Consider the following 16,462-nt stretch of genomic DNA (forward strand, 5'->3'; position numbering starts at 1 on the left):
GTCCTATGACCTGGAAATTCCTCTTATCATCTATCCTTGAGAACCAATCTGCATAAACTGTATACAGTCAGAAAATCCATCAACAGACTAGATAAAATGTAGTCTATATACCAACTTTGAAATTTCACACAGCTATTAAAAAAGATCAAGGTAGACCCATACGTATGAGAAGGATAGCCAAAACATATCTCTGAACTTAAAAGGCATGACATGCAACAATACAGATGTTAAGTCACAAACATGGTGAGCACAAAAAAAAAGATGGACACAAAACAGTTCACTCTGTTAGATTCCACTCATATAAAGCACAAAAACAGGCAAAACTAACATGTGCTGTGAGAAGTTAGGATGGTGATTACCCTTAGGGGTGTAGGGGTAAGACTGGAAGGGCGCAAGAAGGGCTTGGTGGGGATAGGGGCTGGTCAATTTCTGATTCTCGATCTAGATGCTGATTACATGGGCATATTTAGTTTGTGAAAAATCATCAAGCTGTCACTTATGACAATTACACTGTTCTACATGTATTTCATACCCCAATTAAATGTCTGAAAAGAAGCAATACCATTTTAAGTTACAAAATCCAATTTCTCTAAGCACTTCCACAGATGCACAGATAATGTGTGTAGAAGGACTCAGATGGGACCAGGTGGGGACCAAGAGTGGTGAAGGGCCCTGGTTTTATCTGTAACGTCTAATTTTCTGCAGTTGAATGTATGTGTATAATTTGTAAAACTAAAAATTAATAAAATTTAAAATGGGAAAAGAACTTATGGCCAAAGTGACCTCTACTCCCCCCAGCTACACCTGGTGCCTAACCAGGAGACCCGGGGGTCAAGGGAGGTTTGGGAGTGGTTTCTCAGGGCAGGGGAGGCAGACCTGCATTGTCCCAGTTCTCCTTCCCCTAAGCGGCCCTGCAGGACTCACTCTGAGGTGGGGGGTCCACATGAGGGGCCAGCCTGGTGGGAGGGAAGGCAGAATTCACCCCTATAACTTTTCTGCCCCTCTATTTCTAAGCCCCAGAGCAGATGAACCCTGATCCCCAGGTTCTCAGGCAGAGAGGCTAGACCTCCTTATGAAGCACGAGCCACAGGGCTCCTCTCTAACCCACTTCCCACCCAAGCCAGTTCTAAGGCAGGACCTGGTCTGCCTGGCTACTGAGCACCTGAAGGGAACATCAAAACTTGGGTGCCAAGGAAATTCCCATGAAGTACATAAAAGCACATGGGTTTCTTAACCCATGGCTGTCAGCCCAGGGCTCTGAGAACTCACACATTCTTTCTGAATCAATGGGGGAGAGCAGGAGGTAGAAAGAGGGTTGTCAACATTAGACATTAAAAGGCATTGTCCTCATACCTGAAAACACTGTGCACCACTACACAAGCCAGAAGAAAAAAACATCCTGACATCAACACTCAGGAGAGTCAGCTTCCAAGTCAGCCTCCCATTTCCATTGGTTCAGGTTGAGGCAGCAAGCGGGGGCCCCACCCTCTCCTCGGATGGACAGACAACAGCTGGTCTGGTCACATCTTCCGAAAGGCTTGACCACAAACTCCGGGAAGCAGCCTTCTCCATCCTCCAGCCAAGGGCTTGGGTTTCCAACCAGCCTTCCTTTTCCTTCCCCAGAACTAATTTTAGCCTCCTTGGTTGTCAGAGTGGAACTCAAATAGTCGGCAGAGGAACATTTGCAAACAAGAACATGAGCTCACCTCACAAAACACCTCTGCTCCAGCCGAGAAGCTGACTAGAGAAAAGAAGTCCCATTGTGCAGCAGGCCAGGCCCCTAGAGAAGGTCCCCTGGGAGAAGGGCCACACATCTGCCCAGTGGGGCAGACTTCCTTTCCAACACCTGCTCCCAATAACCACAAGTCCATGAATGAAAACACCCAGCTAGGGCTGCCAGTCCCTGAGTCTGAAAAAGGCACATGTGTGTCCAGCAAGAATGGAATAACCAGGGCAAAGCCTGGGGCTGTTCAAGGGCCGGAAGCCATGACTGATCCCAGGCCAGGAAGAGGCACAGCTCACTCCCAGCCCCTATCATCAGTTGGTTTCCAGCGCCTCAGACATAGATGTCACTGAGAAACTTAGAGACTCAAAAGAAGGCAGCAGCATCTCCTCTCCCCCATTCCCACCCCCACCCCCAACTTGGGCATCCCTCCCACCAGCAGCACGACAAGGTTCTGAGGAAACAGGCACCTCTGGGCTGGGCTGGGCCTGAGTCTGGTGGAGAAAGACCAAAAAAAGGAAGCCCCAAGAGGGTGGGTGTCTCTTCTGGAACAAATAATTGGTGACCGGGTGGGAAGGAAAGTAGATAAAGAATTCCGAGAAGGCAATAAGATGGAACCAGAAGTCTCAACCCCAGTAAGAAGCCCTTTAAAATAAACACTGGACACACCGGTGGTGTGGAGAACTTGGAAACGCAAGCGTTCAGGACTGCGACCTCCCACCCTAAGGCCCCAGTCTGCAATCGGGTCCCAGTGCGGCAAGCTGTGCCTTGCTGAGCTTGAGATCAGAGAGGAGCCCCCAGAAAGCCCTCCCTACCAGAGCCTGGAGTGGAGTAAAGACACGGGGCTGTCCACCTGCCAAGTCCGGCACATGCGCCCAGAGAGACCAACCCCAGGGCTGGCGCCCATGCTGCCCACCCCACCTCCCGGGCCCTGCCCACCGCCTCCCAGAGGCCAGGGTGGAGGCCTGCACCAGTACCTCGGGGGAGAGGCTGCCCCCCTGCGCTGGCGTCCCCGGGCTGGGCAGGGCGCCAGGCGGCCGGCCTGCTCGAGGGCAGGGGCATGCCCGTGTCCTGCTGCAGCCCTGGCGCTGCTCCGGCCAGCCTCAGCTCCCAGCCGCAGCTCGGGTGGCTGCCCGGCCGGCGGCCCCGGGGTTCCAGGCGGCGCGGCGGCCCCGGCAACACGCACTGCCTGACATTCTGGGCGAGTGGGAGGGCGAGGCCCTCGTGCAAAGCTCAAGGCAGCGGGCAGAGGCGGGTGGGCGGGTGCGGGCAGGCAGGATGCCCGGCCACCCACGGCCGCCACCTCCCTGAAACCCGAACCGCTTCTGGGAAAACTCAAGGACGCCAGGATTCTCCTCGCTGGCTGGCCGAGGGACTCCTGAACCGCTCATTTCCAATCAAACTCTCAAGGCCGAGCAAGTTGAGCAAGCAGGGATCTCCCAGGCTTTGAGGAGACTCCAACCTCCCACCCTGAATCCGGGAAGGCGGGGTGCTGTGGGCATTAGCCATAACCCCACCTCCCACAACTGTCTCTTTAAAGCACGGGGACATTCTAGATCGGAGGTTCTCAACCTGAAGTGATTTGCAACCCCTCTACCCAGGCCACTTTTGTTGTCAAAATTAGAAGGACTACTAGCATTTAGTGAACAGAGGCCGGGGATGGTGCTAAACATCTTACAATGCACAAGACAGGTCTCCCCGCCACGCCCTCCAAACACACACACAACAAAGAATCATGGGATCCAGACTGTCCACAGTGTCAAGACTGAAAAACCCTGTCCTAGAATGAGGTCTACCCAGCCAGGACCTTGCCTGACAGCTGTGCATCCAGTGTCATTCTCAAAAGTATTCCCACACCAGCCCCTCCTCACAGCCCCCAAATCTCCATCCACAGTAACAGGCCAGTATCTACAAGTGAATCTTAATTCTAAACTTGATGTCCCTTGGTCCCCAATTGCACTACCGTGAGCTCCCAGGAAGGGGCTGAATGCATAGGCAGTCAAGGGAGGGCCGCCTGGAGGAGAAAAAAGGAGGAGAGCAGGGCTGGAATGTAAACACTACACAGGGATCACAAAAGGCAGAAGTAAAGAAGTCCTGTCCAGTGGTTAGAAGCAATGTGGGAACAAGCCCAGTGCACCCCCCCCAAGGGCAACAAGCTGCCCCTCAGGACCGGTACAGTGGCTATGTGTAGCGCAGCCAGGACTTCATGGAGTCCAATCCAGGGGGCTACAGGCTGCTGGTATCAGGGCAAAACAGCAAGTGTGCATGTACAATGCATGTGCTGGCTCTCATACGCACATGCTTTCTCTCTCTTTATCTGTATTCTCCCGGGGGAAGAGTCCACAGCTTTCATCAGATTCTCAGAGGGGCTCACAATACAAAGGTCCATGGTATAGAACGGGCACCCTTCACTGGGCTCCCTGAAAATTCCTTAGGTGAAGTGCCAGGAGAGGTCCAGGTGCTATTTGGGGATTCTCGATGCCCAGAAAGACCCTGCAGAGGTAGTATACCAGAAGCCCACCCAAGCTGTGGGAGACTGTGACATCCCAGGACTGGTTTATTCACACAGCTGTAGAACCTGGAAGGCTGGGTGAGTTTCTGGTATCATTTACCTCGGAAGAGCCTCTAAGAGATAAGGGTGTCCACTCCTCCCAAAGGGCAGCCCAGCCGTCCAGTGAGGAGCACCCAGCAGGTACAAGCATAGGGAGCAAAGGATGCCCTTCCCTGGAAAATGGCACCAACAGCCCTTGACAGCGACCACTACAAGCCTGAGGCTCCCTTCACTCATCACACATACATACTTTTGCCCCGGGGAAACAGCATCTGAGGATCAGAGCATCCAGCCCATGAGGACAACTTGGGGCAGTCAAAGCTGACAAGAGTCAGGTCCTCTTCCACCAGTGGCTCCTGACATTCCACTCAGAAAGTCTCCACTCCACCCCCACAGGCCTTAATCTGAACCCCAAATACAGAGACAAATGTCGGGAGTTCTAAAGAGATACACAAGTGTGTCTAAGGTGTCCGTTGCAAGGCAAGAACCAAATAACTTATTTCTCAAGGATACTGAGCCAGGCACAGAACACAAAAAACTTGGGAAGAACTAAATGAACAGTGATCCTGTAACAAGCACCATGTGCCATTATTACACCATATATTCCCCCCTTTCTTCTAGACCTGCACCATCCAATATGGTAACCACTAGCTAAATGTGACTACTGAGCACTTGAAATGGGGAAAGTCTAAGTTGACATGTTCTCTAAGTATAAAATAAACACTAGATTTTGATGATAGTACAAAAAAAAAAAGGATGTAAAATGTCGCATTAACTGTTTTAATACTGATTACACGGTGAAATGATTACTTGGTATATATCAGGTTAAATAAACATACCATTAAAGTTAATTTCACTTTGTTATAGACTGAATGTTTATTTTTTTATTTAAATTCAATTAATTAACATATAGTATGTCATTAGTTGCAGAGGTAGACTGAATGTTTATATGTGTCCCCTCAAAATCCATATGTTGAAATCCTAACCCCCAAAATGATGGTATTTGGAGCTGGAGCCTTTGAGAGGTAATCAGGGTTAGACTGGTTCATGAGGGTGGGGCCCTCAATTTGGGGTTAGTAGAAGAGGAAGGATGATCTCTCTCTACCCCACCCTCCAAACAGGAACGAAAGGCCACTCGAGGATACATGAGAAGGCAGCCATCTGCCAGCCAGAAAGAGGGCCCTTACCACAACCCTACCGTGCTGGCACACTGATCTCGGACTTCCAGACACGAGAGCTGTGAGAAACAAATTCTGTTACTGAAGTCACCCAGCCTGTGGTCTTTACGTATAGCAGCCCAAGCCAGCTAAGACACCTGTTTCTTTTTCCTTTTATTACCACGACTACTATGAAATTTTATGTGATGTACATGGTTGGTGTTCTATTTCTGTTGGACAGTGCTGTTCTGGAACCTCCTCCTGTGGGCTGCAGGTGATGGGATACTTCTGAACAGCAAGCCAAGAGCTTGACGGAAGAGCATCCATGAAATGAAGGGAAGAGGAGGGCCAGCTCTCCCCCTCCTTGGGCTTGGGGCAGCTCTTCCCAGAGCTCCTCACAGGTCAGGGCAGTGGCCACCAGAGAACTGGCTGGTGTGACCCCAAGAAACACCCAGCGACCCCATCTCCCTGTCACGGCAGCAACATAGGTCCTTGGATTCCAGTCTGCCCCACTTTGCAGAGCACACTGCTCAGCACTGCCAGAGCCGGGGTGGGGGGGACGGAGGAAAAGAGGGAAAATACAGTCCTTCCAGGGGCCCCATCCCACCCTGTCCTGCCTCATGAGGGAGGGAGGTGAGACTGGTCAGACGACACGGAGACAAATTAGGATGAGGGTTCCAGGTCTGAGGTGCCCTGTCATAGAAGGAGGTCCCCTGTGCAGGCTGGGGCTTGGAAGAGCACTGCACCTTCAAAAGGAATCCAGACAGCCAGGCGGGCTACTGCGAGCCTATTAAGTCAGCTTGCGCGGCCCTATCCTCCGGAGCGCAATACCTTCCTTTCCTTCAGAAGCATCTCAAAGCAGCACTTAAAAGGCAGAGGGAGCAACGCGCTCAACACCACCACTTTGCTTCTACCACACGGGAAATGGCTCCAAAAGAGCCGTGACGCCCCCTGCCACACCGTGCCCAAGTACCAATAAGGGGGTCTTCATCCTCTCCTCCCTGCGCTCAGGCTACGCAGCTCCAAACTCCACAGAGACAACTCACTTGCTTTGGGTGTAGACAACTAAGCCACGCTACGTTAAAAGGAGGCCGAGAGTGGGAATGGGATGGGACGGAGATCCCCCATCGCCACCCCCGCAGGAGCGCGGAGATCCCTGCCCCGCCCCTGCACGCCAGGCCCCGCCCTTCACGGGTTTCCCAGACTCCGCGCTGCTGCCACCGCGGGCGGCAGGGGACCCGCGCTGCATGTGTAATGGGGGCTGGGAACAAAGACGCGCAGGACCCAGCGCCCCGGCTTCCGCGAACCAACCACCCCGACCTCCCTAGGCTTCTCCCTGGAGCTTCAATGCGCGGCTCCCCACGCTTCCCAGGGCTATCTGGAGCCATCCGAACCGGAATGCGGGGGCCATCCCTGCGCGCAATCCGAGCTGGGCGCGCCCCAACACCGCTACAAGAGGAAAATCACTGCTTCGGCCTTGGGGAAAAGCGCTTTCCCAGCGGAACTCCGCGTGTATACACCCGCACCCACACACCCTCAACCACAGACACGCGAGCTGAACGGCCCTGCCGGTCCCCCACCCCCGCCACGTGTTTCTCAGAGGCAGAAACGGACCTGTTAATTTTTCTTCGCACCCCACCTCCCTTCTCAGGGGCCCCGAACAAAGCGGTCCCGTAGGGTGACCGCACCTCGCGTCCTGGGGCAGCCGCAGGGAAAGCGAGCGTAGGTGCGAGCTGGCGCCAACGGCCCGCCTTGAGGGGAACACAACGCAGACGCTAGTGGGATGGGGTGCAGGAGACTCCTCCTGGCTGTGTGAAGCAGCCCCCTTCCCTTCGCTACACCTAGTGGCTCTGAGGGTCGCGCAGTCCTGCCCCCAGCCCCTCCCGCACCTACGATCCCGCCACCCCCGGGTTAGATCTGGCCACCTTCCCCACGCTTTGGTTTTCCTCTCACGCTCCCTAGGTTCCACGCGCCCGAGTAGCCTGAACCCAGACCCCGAGGCTCTAGATCCCAGCCCCGATCACGGGGTCGCCAGGCCGCCGCACAAACAAGATCGTCCGCCCAAGATCCGCGAGCGCGGCGCCCAGCGCGCCCCCAGTCCCCGCCCCGGGAGGTGCAAACTGGGTGCAGGTGGCGCAGCGAGGAGGCCACGGGCCCGCCCTTTGTTGGTAAACACCGCGCGGCGCCCGGGACCGGCCCCGCGCGCCCTCCCCGCGCCCCCCACGCCGCGCCCAGTCCTTACCCGCGCACAGCGATCCCCAGAGGAGGGCGAGGGCCGCCCAGGGCGCCGTCATGTTCCGCGGCGCCGCCCCGCGGACACCCGGAGCCCGCGGGCAGGGCCGCGCGGCGCTCCCGGGGCGCGCAGGGCCCAGCGGCGGCTGCGCTTTTCTTCCCGCTTCTTCCTTCGGTCTGTCTCCCCGCGCGCTTCCTGCGCCTTCGTCCCCTGGCAGCGTGCAGGCTCCAAGGGCCGGGCGGCGGGGCCGGGCTCAGGGCCGCTGCGGGCGGCGCAGGCTGCGGCCCGGGCTCCGGGACGACGCGGGGGCCGGGGGGCGGCGGCGGGGCGCAGGCCGGGGCGCGCCCGACTCAGGCATGGCGCGGCGGGGCTGGGCCCGGGCCCCGGGCACTGGGGCCGAGTCCGGAGGGGCCATGAACGGGGGGGAGGGGTGGGGGGAGGGGAGCTGAACCGAGTCCAAAATGGCTCCTGAGCCGCGGCCGCGGAGCCGAGCCAGCGGGGAAACCCGGATGTTGGATACAAAGAGGCGGGCGAGCTGGGCGGGGAGGGGGAGGGGAGGCGGGCCCTCCGGCCGCGTGGTCCGCGCCCCCCTCAGGGGCGGTGCCCCGGAGAAACAACAACAAGGAGGCTCCGCCCCCAGCCCTCGCCCTCCGCCCTCTGGGAGGTCGCGTACCACCGCGCGACTGGAGGGCGAGGCAGGGCGCGCTGCCCTGGGATGCGGGAGTGGGTGGACAGCCCCTGGACTCTCCTGGATTCCGCCCCCCCCCCCGCGCCTCCGTTTCCCCACCTTTGAAATGTGGGTCAATGTGAACCGTGGGAGAGTCGTGTCTTTGGTGCCGAAGTAATCGGCAGAAAAGGTTATCTTCTCTGAAATGACAGGTAGTCCTCCACGTCTGCAACCCTAACACACACACTCAAAGGCACAGCTGGACATCCTGGAGTTGGACCCACCTGTCTGAGAGAGGGCGCCGAGCCCCTCCCCGCAGAGGGGCAGCAGGCGGAACAGGACCAATGGCAACTGGCTTCCCCAACCTTACTCTTGTCCTCAGCACTCCCACCCCCACCCCCACCCCTGCTTCGGTCTGCACCTTCAAAACTGTTCTCAACTGCCTCCTGTCCACCCAGCTGAAAATCTTGTCTGGCGAATGGTTCTGCTGTCCTCTTCACCTGCCACGTTCCTCCTTGGGGCCCCTTGTTCTTCATCTCAGATTCCACTCTCCTTATCACACAACCGGAACTTAGGAAGGTCACGATAGGGCTCCCAGCTAAAGATGGAAAGCCCATCACAACTCAGGGATGAGGTGCAGGACCCTTGGATACAGAAATTGTCCTCTGGCTTCTGACTTGCCACAGCCTTTCTTGGAGCAAGGCAGGAGCAGGGCAAGGACAACCAGGAAGGAGGTGGTGCCTGGAAATCTGAGTTATTTCACTTCTCTAAGCCTGTTTCCTTACACAGAAAGTGAAGAGGTTAGATTCCTCTGTTTTGCATTTTTCAAAAAGCAGAAACCTTATACAAACAAAATATTATGTAAAAGTCCACCATACAGAACAAAATTGCCTTGATTGATGTCAAAATGAGGGCCCACCACCCCTAGTTTCAAAAGCATCAAGAGCATCTGGGTAGTGACTCCAAAGTGTGGCATCTTTGGAGTCCAGAAAGACTGAAGGCTCTAAAGGTCCCTTCCAGGTCCGGAAAATCCTGTGGAAAATGACAGCACCTCCTTGCTACAATCCCTGTATAGGCCTTTTAACACAGGATTGACTGCTACTGTGTGCTGAGCAAGAAGCAGTGTGGTATGGGATACCCTGGTTGTGTATCAGGTATTTGGTAATCCTACAGGAGGCTATATCAACAGACACATGATGGCAGGGGAAGCAACTGCATATTCAGAATAAGTGGCTTTTCTAGGGAAGATAAATCGATGCCTTCTCCCTACTGGTAGGTATCAACTATAACCCACTGTGCCAACAATTAGATTGGCTGGTTCCTCTCTTCTACTCCACGCCAGGAGAGGTATCACAATAAGGGCTCAGGGTGATCCAAGTTGCCAACACATCGGTGTCTTCCACCTTGATGTCTCTGGCAACTCCAAATTTGTGTAACTGCCTACTTGACATCTCTATTTGGCAGCCTATCAGGCATCTCCAACCTGACCTAGCCAAAGCAGAATTCCCCATTTTCACCACAAACCCACTTCTCCAGTTGTCGTTGTCTGAATCAATGGCATAACCAAACAACCAGTCGCTCAAATCAAAACTTTATGAGCCAGTCTTGATTTCTCCCACACTCAGTCCATCAGCAAGCTGGCTTCAAAAACATATCAACCATCAAGCCACTTTTTCCATATATACCATTGCCACCCAACCTCTCACATCTGGACCACTGCAACAGCAGTGAACTGGAAGGAATTATAACTAGTCACCTGCTTCCATTCTTGCCTGGCTATATAATACAACTTCTATACAGCACTCGAAATGATCTTTTAAACATGGAACTAGTATCACATTACTCCCTTCCTTAAAATCCTCCCAGGGCTTCCTGTTACAATGCCTGGCAAAGCTTTACATACTCAACCCTTCTTCCTCTCCAACTCCCCATTATCAGCCAGACACACTGGTGTGCTTTCTGCTCCTCAAACACATTAAGGTTGTTTCTACTTCAGAGTCCCTGTGATCTCCACTGCCACTGCTGGTATACTCTCCTCTCCCCCCACCCCCAACCAACTCTCTTGGAGAGCTGAAATCTATGTTGTTGAGCTCCTGAGATTAGCCTGTATCTCTGCTACCATTTTGTTCATGAACCAATACCAAGCTGATAGGGAAAGATGATGTGGGTATCTGAAAATCAAGTTTGGTTTGGGTTTTCTGTTCTTCTGAACCACAAGAACACTAAATACCGCATTTGGTATCAGACATGAGGTAACTGGAAGCTGAAAAGCAAAAAACCAACAAATGTCTACTACAAAACTTATGGCAGGGAGTTCTGCCATTCAGGAATTCTGTGTTTAGGATGATTCTTCCCCTACTCTCCCCCCTGCTCAATGATTCAAGTCAGAAACCAAGGAATTAGGAAGAAACAATTGAGTGTGGCATCCTTCAGTATCAAGCTAATGGAAGAAGATGGAAAATTATAGCATTAAAATATGACTTGGTATCTGAATAGTTATAAGGCGTTATATTGTGAGGGTTAAATGCATTTATTTATCAAGATAAACTCTTAAAATAACCACAACTTTTGTAACTTTACTCCGAGAACTCTTCATTTAAAAAAAAAAAAAAAAAGTGGAGTGGCCCAGCCTCTCTCAGCTTCTGAGAGTCACTGTTTAGAGATATGCTATAGTGGCTTATTATGAGAGATATAGGGTAACATATATTAGAATAGTGGGTAATTTAGTTACAGCAATACCACATTAAATGATTTCAGAGGGTACTATTCACCATATATAATGGGGGTGGATGCATAGTTTATTTGGGAATACAATTCCCGTCCAAACTTGGTAAGCTATCTATTTATTTCCAATCTATTCTGTGTACCATCGATGTTAAAAGTTATTTCCTAGACAATTCTCAAACTGTTTTATTTCTTTTCCTCCAGTCCTCATACTTCTCTTAACGCGCTCTCTCTTAACTTATGGTGGCCACCTTGAGGTCAACTAAATTAATTGGACTGGGTAGAAAGGTCTTTCAGATAGATTCGATTATGCTGTGGTAATGGGAAATCCTCAGATCTCAATAACTTAAAACAACCAAATTTATTTTTCACTCATGCTACCTGTTCATTGTGAGTCACCAAGCAAGTTATACTCATTGTAATAACTCAGGGACACAAGCTAATGGAGGCTACATTTTGATACATTCTTCTACTATTACAGTGAAAGAGGGAAAGTAAATTATATTCAGGCTTTTAAAACTTCAACCAGATTCCGGGAAAGTGGTAGCTCGGTTGGTGGCTGCACAGTTTCTGAATTCTCCCAAAATCCTCACAGAGCAACTACATGAAAACAAAAACAAAAAACAGAAAATCCATGTACATTTACAAGAAAACTAGGTGACAAGATTTCGCCCAAAACACCAAAAATACAAGCAAATGGAGACAAACTACAAACTACCAACAGCAATAAAATTTACATGGACCAGCATCTGTGCAAGGGGAACCTGAAGAACACAACAAGGTAGATAAGGTTCCTGAGAACAACAGAATCCCCAAACAGCTAAGAGACATTCACTGGAAAGCATGGCTCAATAACTTAAGAACAGTAGGTGAAACTGGGAGGGGCTTCCCCAATCCGACCACAAGTGAATACAAGGAGACTCTTGTAAGCATAGAAAGAGTTGGAACAGTTTGTCCCTGTGAACTTTTAGTGATTACGCCTGGGTGGCTCAGTTGGTTAAGCGACTGCCTTCGGCTCAGGTCATGATCCTGGAGTCCCGGGATCGAGTCCCACATCCGGCTCCCTGCTCGGTGGGGAGTCTGCTTCTCCCTCTGACCCCCTTCCCTCTCGTGCTTTCTATCTCTCATTCTCTCTCTCTCTCTCAAATAAATAAATAAAATCTTAAAAAAAAAAAGTGATTAGCCAGGGATACCTAGGGTGGTTCAGTCAGTTAAGCATCTGTCTTCAGCTCAGGTCATGGTCCCAGAGTCCTGGGATCGAGTTCTGCATCAGGCTCCTTGTTCAGCAGGAAGCCTGATTCTCCCTCTGCCTGTTGCTCTCCCTGCTCTGTCTCTCTCTCTCTCTCTGACAAACAAATAAGATCTTTAAAAAAAAAAAAAAAAAAAAAAAACCTGATTAGCCAGGCCTGTGTTTTAGATCAGATTCCTACATTGAGGAGAAACTGCTAGAGGTGGAATCAAAATTGAGCTGGATAAGTTTTTTTCTTCCAGCCATCACACAGGAACCGGAATCACATTTGCCCTCCTACCATAACAAGAAAAATGGACAAGCTATAGGAGGCAACTATTTTTGGACATTACACAAGCTGTAATCCCGGAGAGAGAGAGAAAAAAAAAAAATGAAGGGAGCCTTATGATTGCCCCTGCTTTCTGCCTGGAGACAAATTCCAGTCCACAATGCAGGAAGCATATCCCAAGCAGAGCCTGGCAACCTTGCAGAGTTGAGAACAGAGAGTGAGACTGAAGATGGAGAAGGCTACAGCAAATTTAAGAGCAAATTTTACTCTGGCAGAGTACCAGAGAGGAGGGAATTACATAAAGAAAGCTGGGCATCTGCAGAGGAGTCTCCTTGGGTCTTTTCCTGAATTCTGAATTGTACATACATACAATGAAACTCCATGGGGTGAGAGAAAGAAAGACAGAGGAGCTATAAGCTGAATAGTGCCAAGAACTCACACAGGAAAGGTAAGTTTTTATAGTTCTAGCCGTCCAGAGTGGAAAGTCCTGATTAAACACCTAGGACCCTCACCTTTGGAAACAAAAAGGGTCACTCCATAGTAATGGAGGTAAACTAACCAAGAATAAAGGCTCCCCCTGTGAGCCCACAATATCAAGGCTTGAACTAATCCAGCTGATACATAAGTAACTTAAGTATTTACTAGACAAAGTTTAACACTTTTAAAAGGAATTCAACAAATTCTGACACTGCAATAAAACATGAACAATGCCCAACATCTAATAACAATTTACTAGACATGAGAAAAAAACAGGAAAATGTGACCCATTAGCAGGAGAAAAATCAGCCAATAGAAAAAGAAAAGAGAGATGATGGAATTTCAGTCAAGGCTTTTTTTTTTTTAAAGGCTGTTATAAATATACTGAAAGATTTAAGGGAAATATAAACATAATGAAGAGAGAATGAAAATATTTCAAAAATGGACTTCTAGAAATAAAAGAAATGTGGTATCTTTTTTAAAAAAGATTAACTGGATGAAATTGGCAGCAGATTAGACACTATGGAAAAGTAAGATCTATGAATTTGAAGACATAGCAATAGGAACTAGTCAAATTAAGTATGGGGGAGAAAAAAAGACTGGAAAAAAAATTAACAGAAACTCTATGCCCTGTGGAACAATATCAAATTGTCTAACATGTCTAACTGAAATCCCAGAGAATACAGCAAAAATATTTGAAGAAATAATGGCTAAACTTTTTTCCAACTTTATGAAAACTAGAATCCCACAGATCCAAAAAGCTTAGTAAACCCCAAGGAGGATAAATACACACACACACACACACATACACACACACACACACACACACACACACACACCACATCCTGCAGCAAACATGCAGTTTATCATAAAAAAAGAAAAGAAAAGAAAATCATCTCTTAAGATCAAGAATAAGGCAAGGATGATTGCTCTTCCCACCTCTATTCAACATTATACTGGATGTTCTAGCCATTGGAACAAGGCAAGAAAAAGAAATAAATATTGAAATGGAAGAAGTAAGACAGTTTTTTTTTCACAAATGACATGATATATGTAGAAAATCCTACATATTCTACTAGTGCAAAATACTACCAGAACTAATAAGTGAATTTAGTAAGGTAGAAAATACAAGATCAAACAAAAATCCACTTCTATATGGTAGCAATTATACCACAGAGCATTTCTATAAGCCAGTAATAAACAATTAAAAAATGAAAAACCCTTACACTGGCCTCAGAAAATATTAAGTATATATGAATGGCCAATAAGAACATAAAGGTGCTTGACATCACTAGTCATTGGGGAAACACAAATCAAAACAATGAGATACCACTTCACACCCATTAAGATGGCTATTATCAAAACCAAAAACCAAAACAAAACAAAAACAGAGAAAACAAATGCTGACAAGGATGTGGAGAAATTGGAATCCTTGCGCATTGTTGGTGTGAATGTAAAATAGTGCAGCTGCTGTGGAAAAGAGTATGGCAGTTCTTCAAACATTAAACACATGGGCCGCCTGGGTGGCTCAATGTCTTAAGCGTCTGCCTTCAGCTCAGGTCATGATCCCAGGGTCCTGGGATCGAGTCCTCCATCAGACTCCCTGCTCAGCGGGAAGTCTGCTTCTCCCTCTCCCACTCCCCCTGCTTGTGCTCTCGCTCTCTCTCAAATAAATAAAATCTTTAAAAAAAAAAAAAACACAGAATTACCATTTAATCCAACAATTCCACTTGCAAGTACATGCCCCAAAGAAATGAAAGCAGGGACTTAAACAGAAATTTGTACATCAATATTCACAGCAGAGTTATTTACAATATCCAAAAGACAGAAACAACTCAAACATTGAGCAACCAATGAATGGATAAATGAAATGTGGAGTACACATAAAATTATTCAGCCTCGCTACATGAATGAACCTTGAAAACACTTTGCTAAGTGAAACAAACAAGACACATGATTGTTGTTGTCTGATTCTTGTGGATTGTTGTATGTTTCCACTTACATGAGGTACCTAAAATAGGTAAATTCAGAGAAGCAGAAAGTAGAATAGTGGCTATCAAGAGCTGGGGGAAAGGGAATGGGAGTTGTAGTCTAATGCTAAAGAGTTTCAGTTTGGGATGATAAAAAAAGTTCTGGAGATGGACAGTGGTGATGGTGGCACAACACTGTGAATGTATTTAATGGCCTTGAATTATATACATAAAAATAGTAAGTTGTATGTATATTTTAGCACAATTTGAAAAGCACTTAAATAATGATGAGTTTAACAAAATACATATAAGACATGTACACTAAAAATTAGAAAACTTGGGGATGCCTGGGTGGCTTCGTCAGTTAGGCATCTAACTCTTGATTTCAGCTCAGGTCATGATCTCAGGGTGCTGAGACTGAGCCCCATGTTGGGCTCTGCATGGGGCGTGGATCCTCCTTAACATTCTCTGTCTCTCCTCCCTCTGCCACCTCTCATTTTCTCTCTCTCTCAAAAAAAAAAGAATTAGAAAACTTCGCTGAGGGGAATTAAAGAAATAAATAGAAGGAAAGAAGTAAATAAAAATGCCCCATGTCTGTGGAACCAGTACATACAGATCTTCCTTATTCTTTTTTCTTGTGTACCATAATCCATTCAACTGGTCCTATGTTAATCAATATTTGTTTTTTTCCAAATATTTTGCTTTATTAATACTTTCACGCAGATTCTTACTGAAACTGTTAGATCACATTCATATTTGGTTTTGTTAATTGTACTGATACCAGCCTCACAGCCTTGGTAACAGAGAATTTTATCAAACCCTTGGATGTTTGTCAATTTTGTAGATGAGAAATGATATTATGGAGGAGGTTGAGCATTTAAAAAAATGCTTAAAAAGTATTTGTATTTTTTCTGTCCATAGTTTGTTATTTGTTGCTGACCATTTTCTTTTTTCTTTTTTTTTAAGATTTTATTTTTTATTTGTCAGAAACAGAGAGAGCGAGAGCACAAGCAGAGGGAGAAGCAGACTCCCTGCTAAGCAGGGAGCCCGATGTGGGACTCAATCCCAGGACCCTGGGATCATAACCTGAGCTGAAGACAAACGCTTAACTGACAGAGCCACCCAGGCGTGCCTTGCTCATCTATTTTTACACCTATTTTATACCAGCTATTTTTATACCTCTATTTTAAGTATTTTAACTTTTTTTCTGCTGTTGTAAATGGGCTCTTGTCCTTCACGACATATAATTTTTATTGATTACATATGTAAACACTGCTTTTTTTTATATTAAAATTTTATGTTCTGCTACTTTACTGAATTTTCTTGTTTGCATTATTTTTAGCATTGATTCTCTTAAGTTTTATCTCTTCCTTTCCTATTCTTATGCCTTGGTTTTCTCTGGTCTAATTGCACCGGCTGCTACCTTTAATACACTATTAAATA

General features: G+C 48.4%; 2 protein-coding genes across 5 annotated transcripts in view; both read right to left on the reverse strand.

The window, feature by feature from the left end:
- Window positions 1–7,891, reverse strand: part of ACVR2B (activin A receptor type 2B) — a 39,983-nt gene extending 32,092 nt beyond the window's left edge. The window contains exon 1 of one of the 3 annotated variants that reach the window (XM_025884185.2): window positions 7,674–7,891. In XM_025884185.2, the coding sequence (XP_025739970.1) occupies window positions 7,674–7,725 (52 nt within the window). In that variant the 5' untranslated portion in view covers window positions 7,726–7,891. Of the gene's footprint in view, window positions 1–2,700; window positions 2,866–7,673 lie in introns of those variants that run through there. The other 2 variants (XM_073901908.1, XM_073901904.1) reach the window with 2 other exon arrangements.
- A 3,029-nt stretch (window positions 7,892–10,920) lies between these two features.
- Window positions 10,921–16,462, reverse strand: part of XYLB (xylulokinase) — a 65,378-nt gene continuing 59,836 nt past the window's right edge. Inside the window, exon 18 of one of the 2 annotated variants that reach the window (XR_012381034.1) lies at window positions 10,921–11,655. The gene's annotated coding sequence lies outside the window, so the exon portion shown is untranslated. The remainder of the gene's footprint in view (window positions 11,656–16,462) is intronic. The other variant, XM_073901920.1, reaches the window with a different exon arrangement.

Source organism: Callorhinus ursinus, unplaced genomic scaffold (genome assembly GCF_003265705.2).
Source record: "Callorhinus ursinus isolate GAN/ISIS: 27379988/994484 unplaced genomic scaffold, GSC_fseal_2.0 scaffold1, whole genome shotgun sequence".
NCBI classification, from domain to species: Eukaryota; Metazoa; Chordata; class Mammalia; order Carnivora; family Otariidae; genus Callorhinus; species Callorhinus ursinus.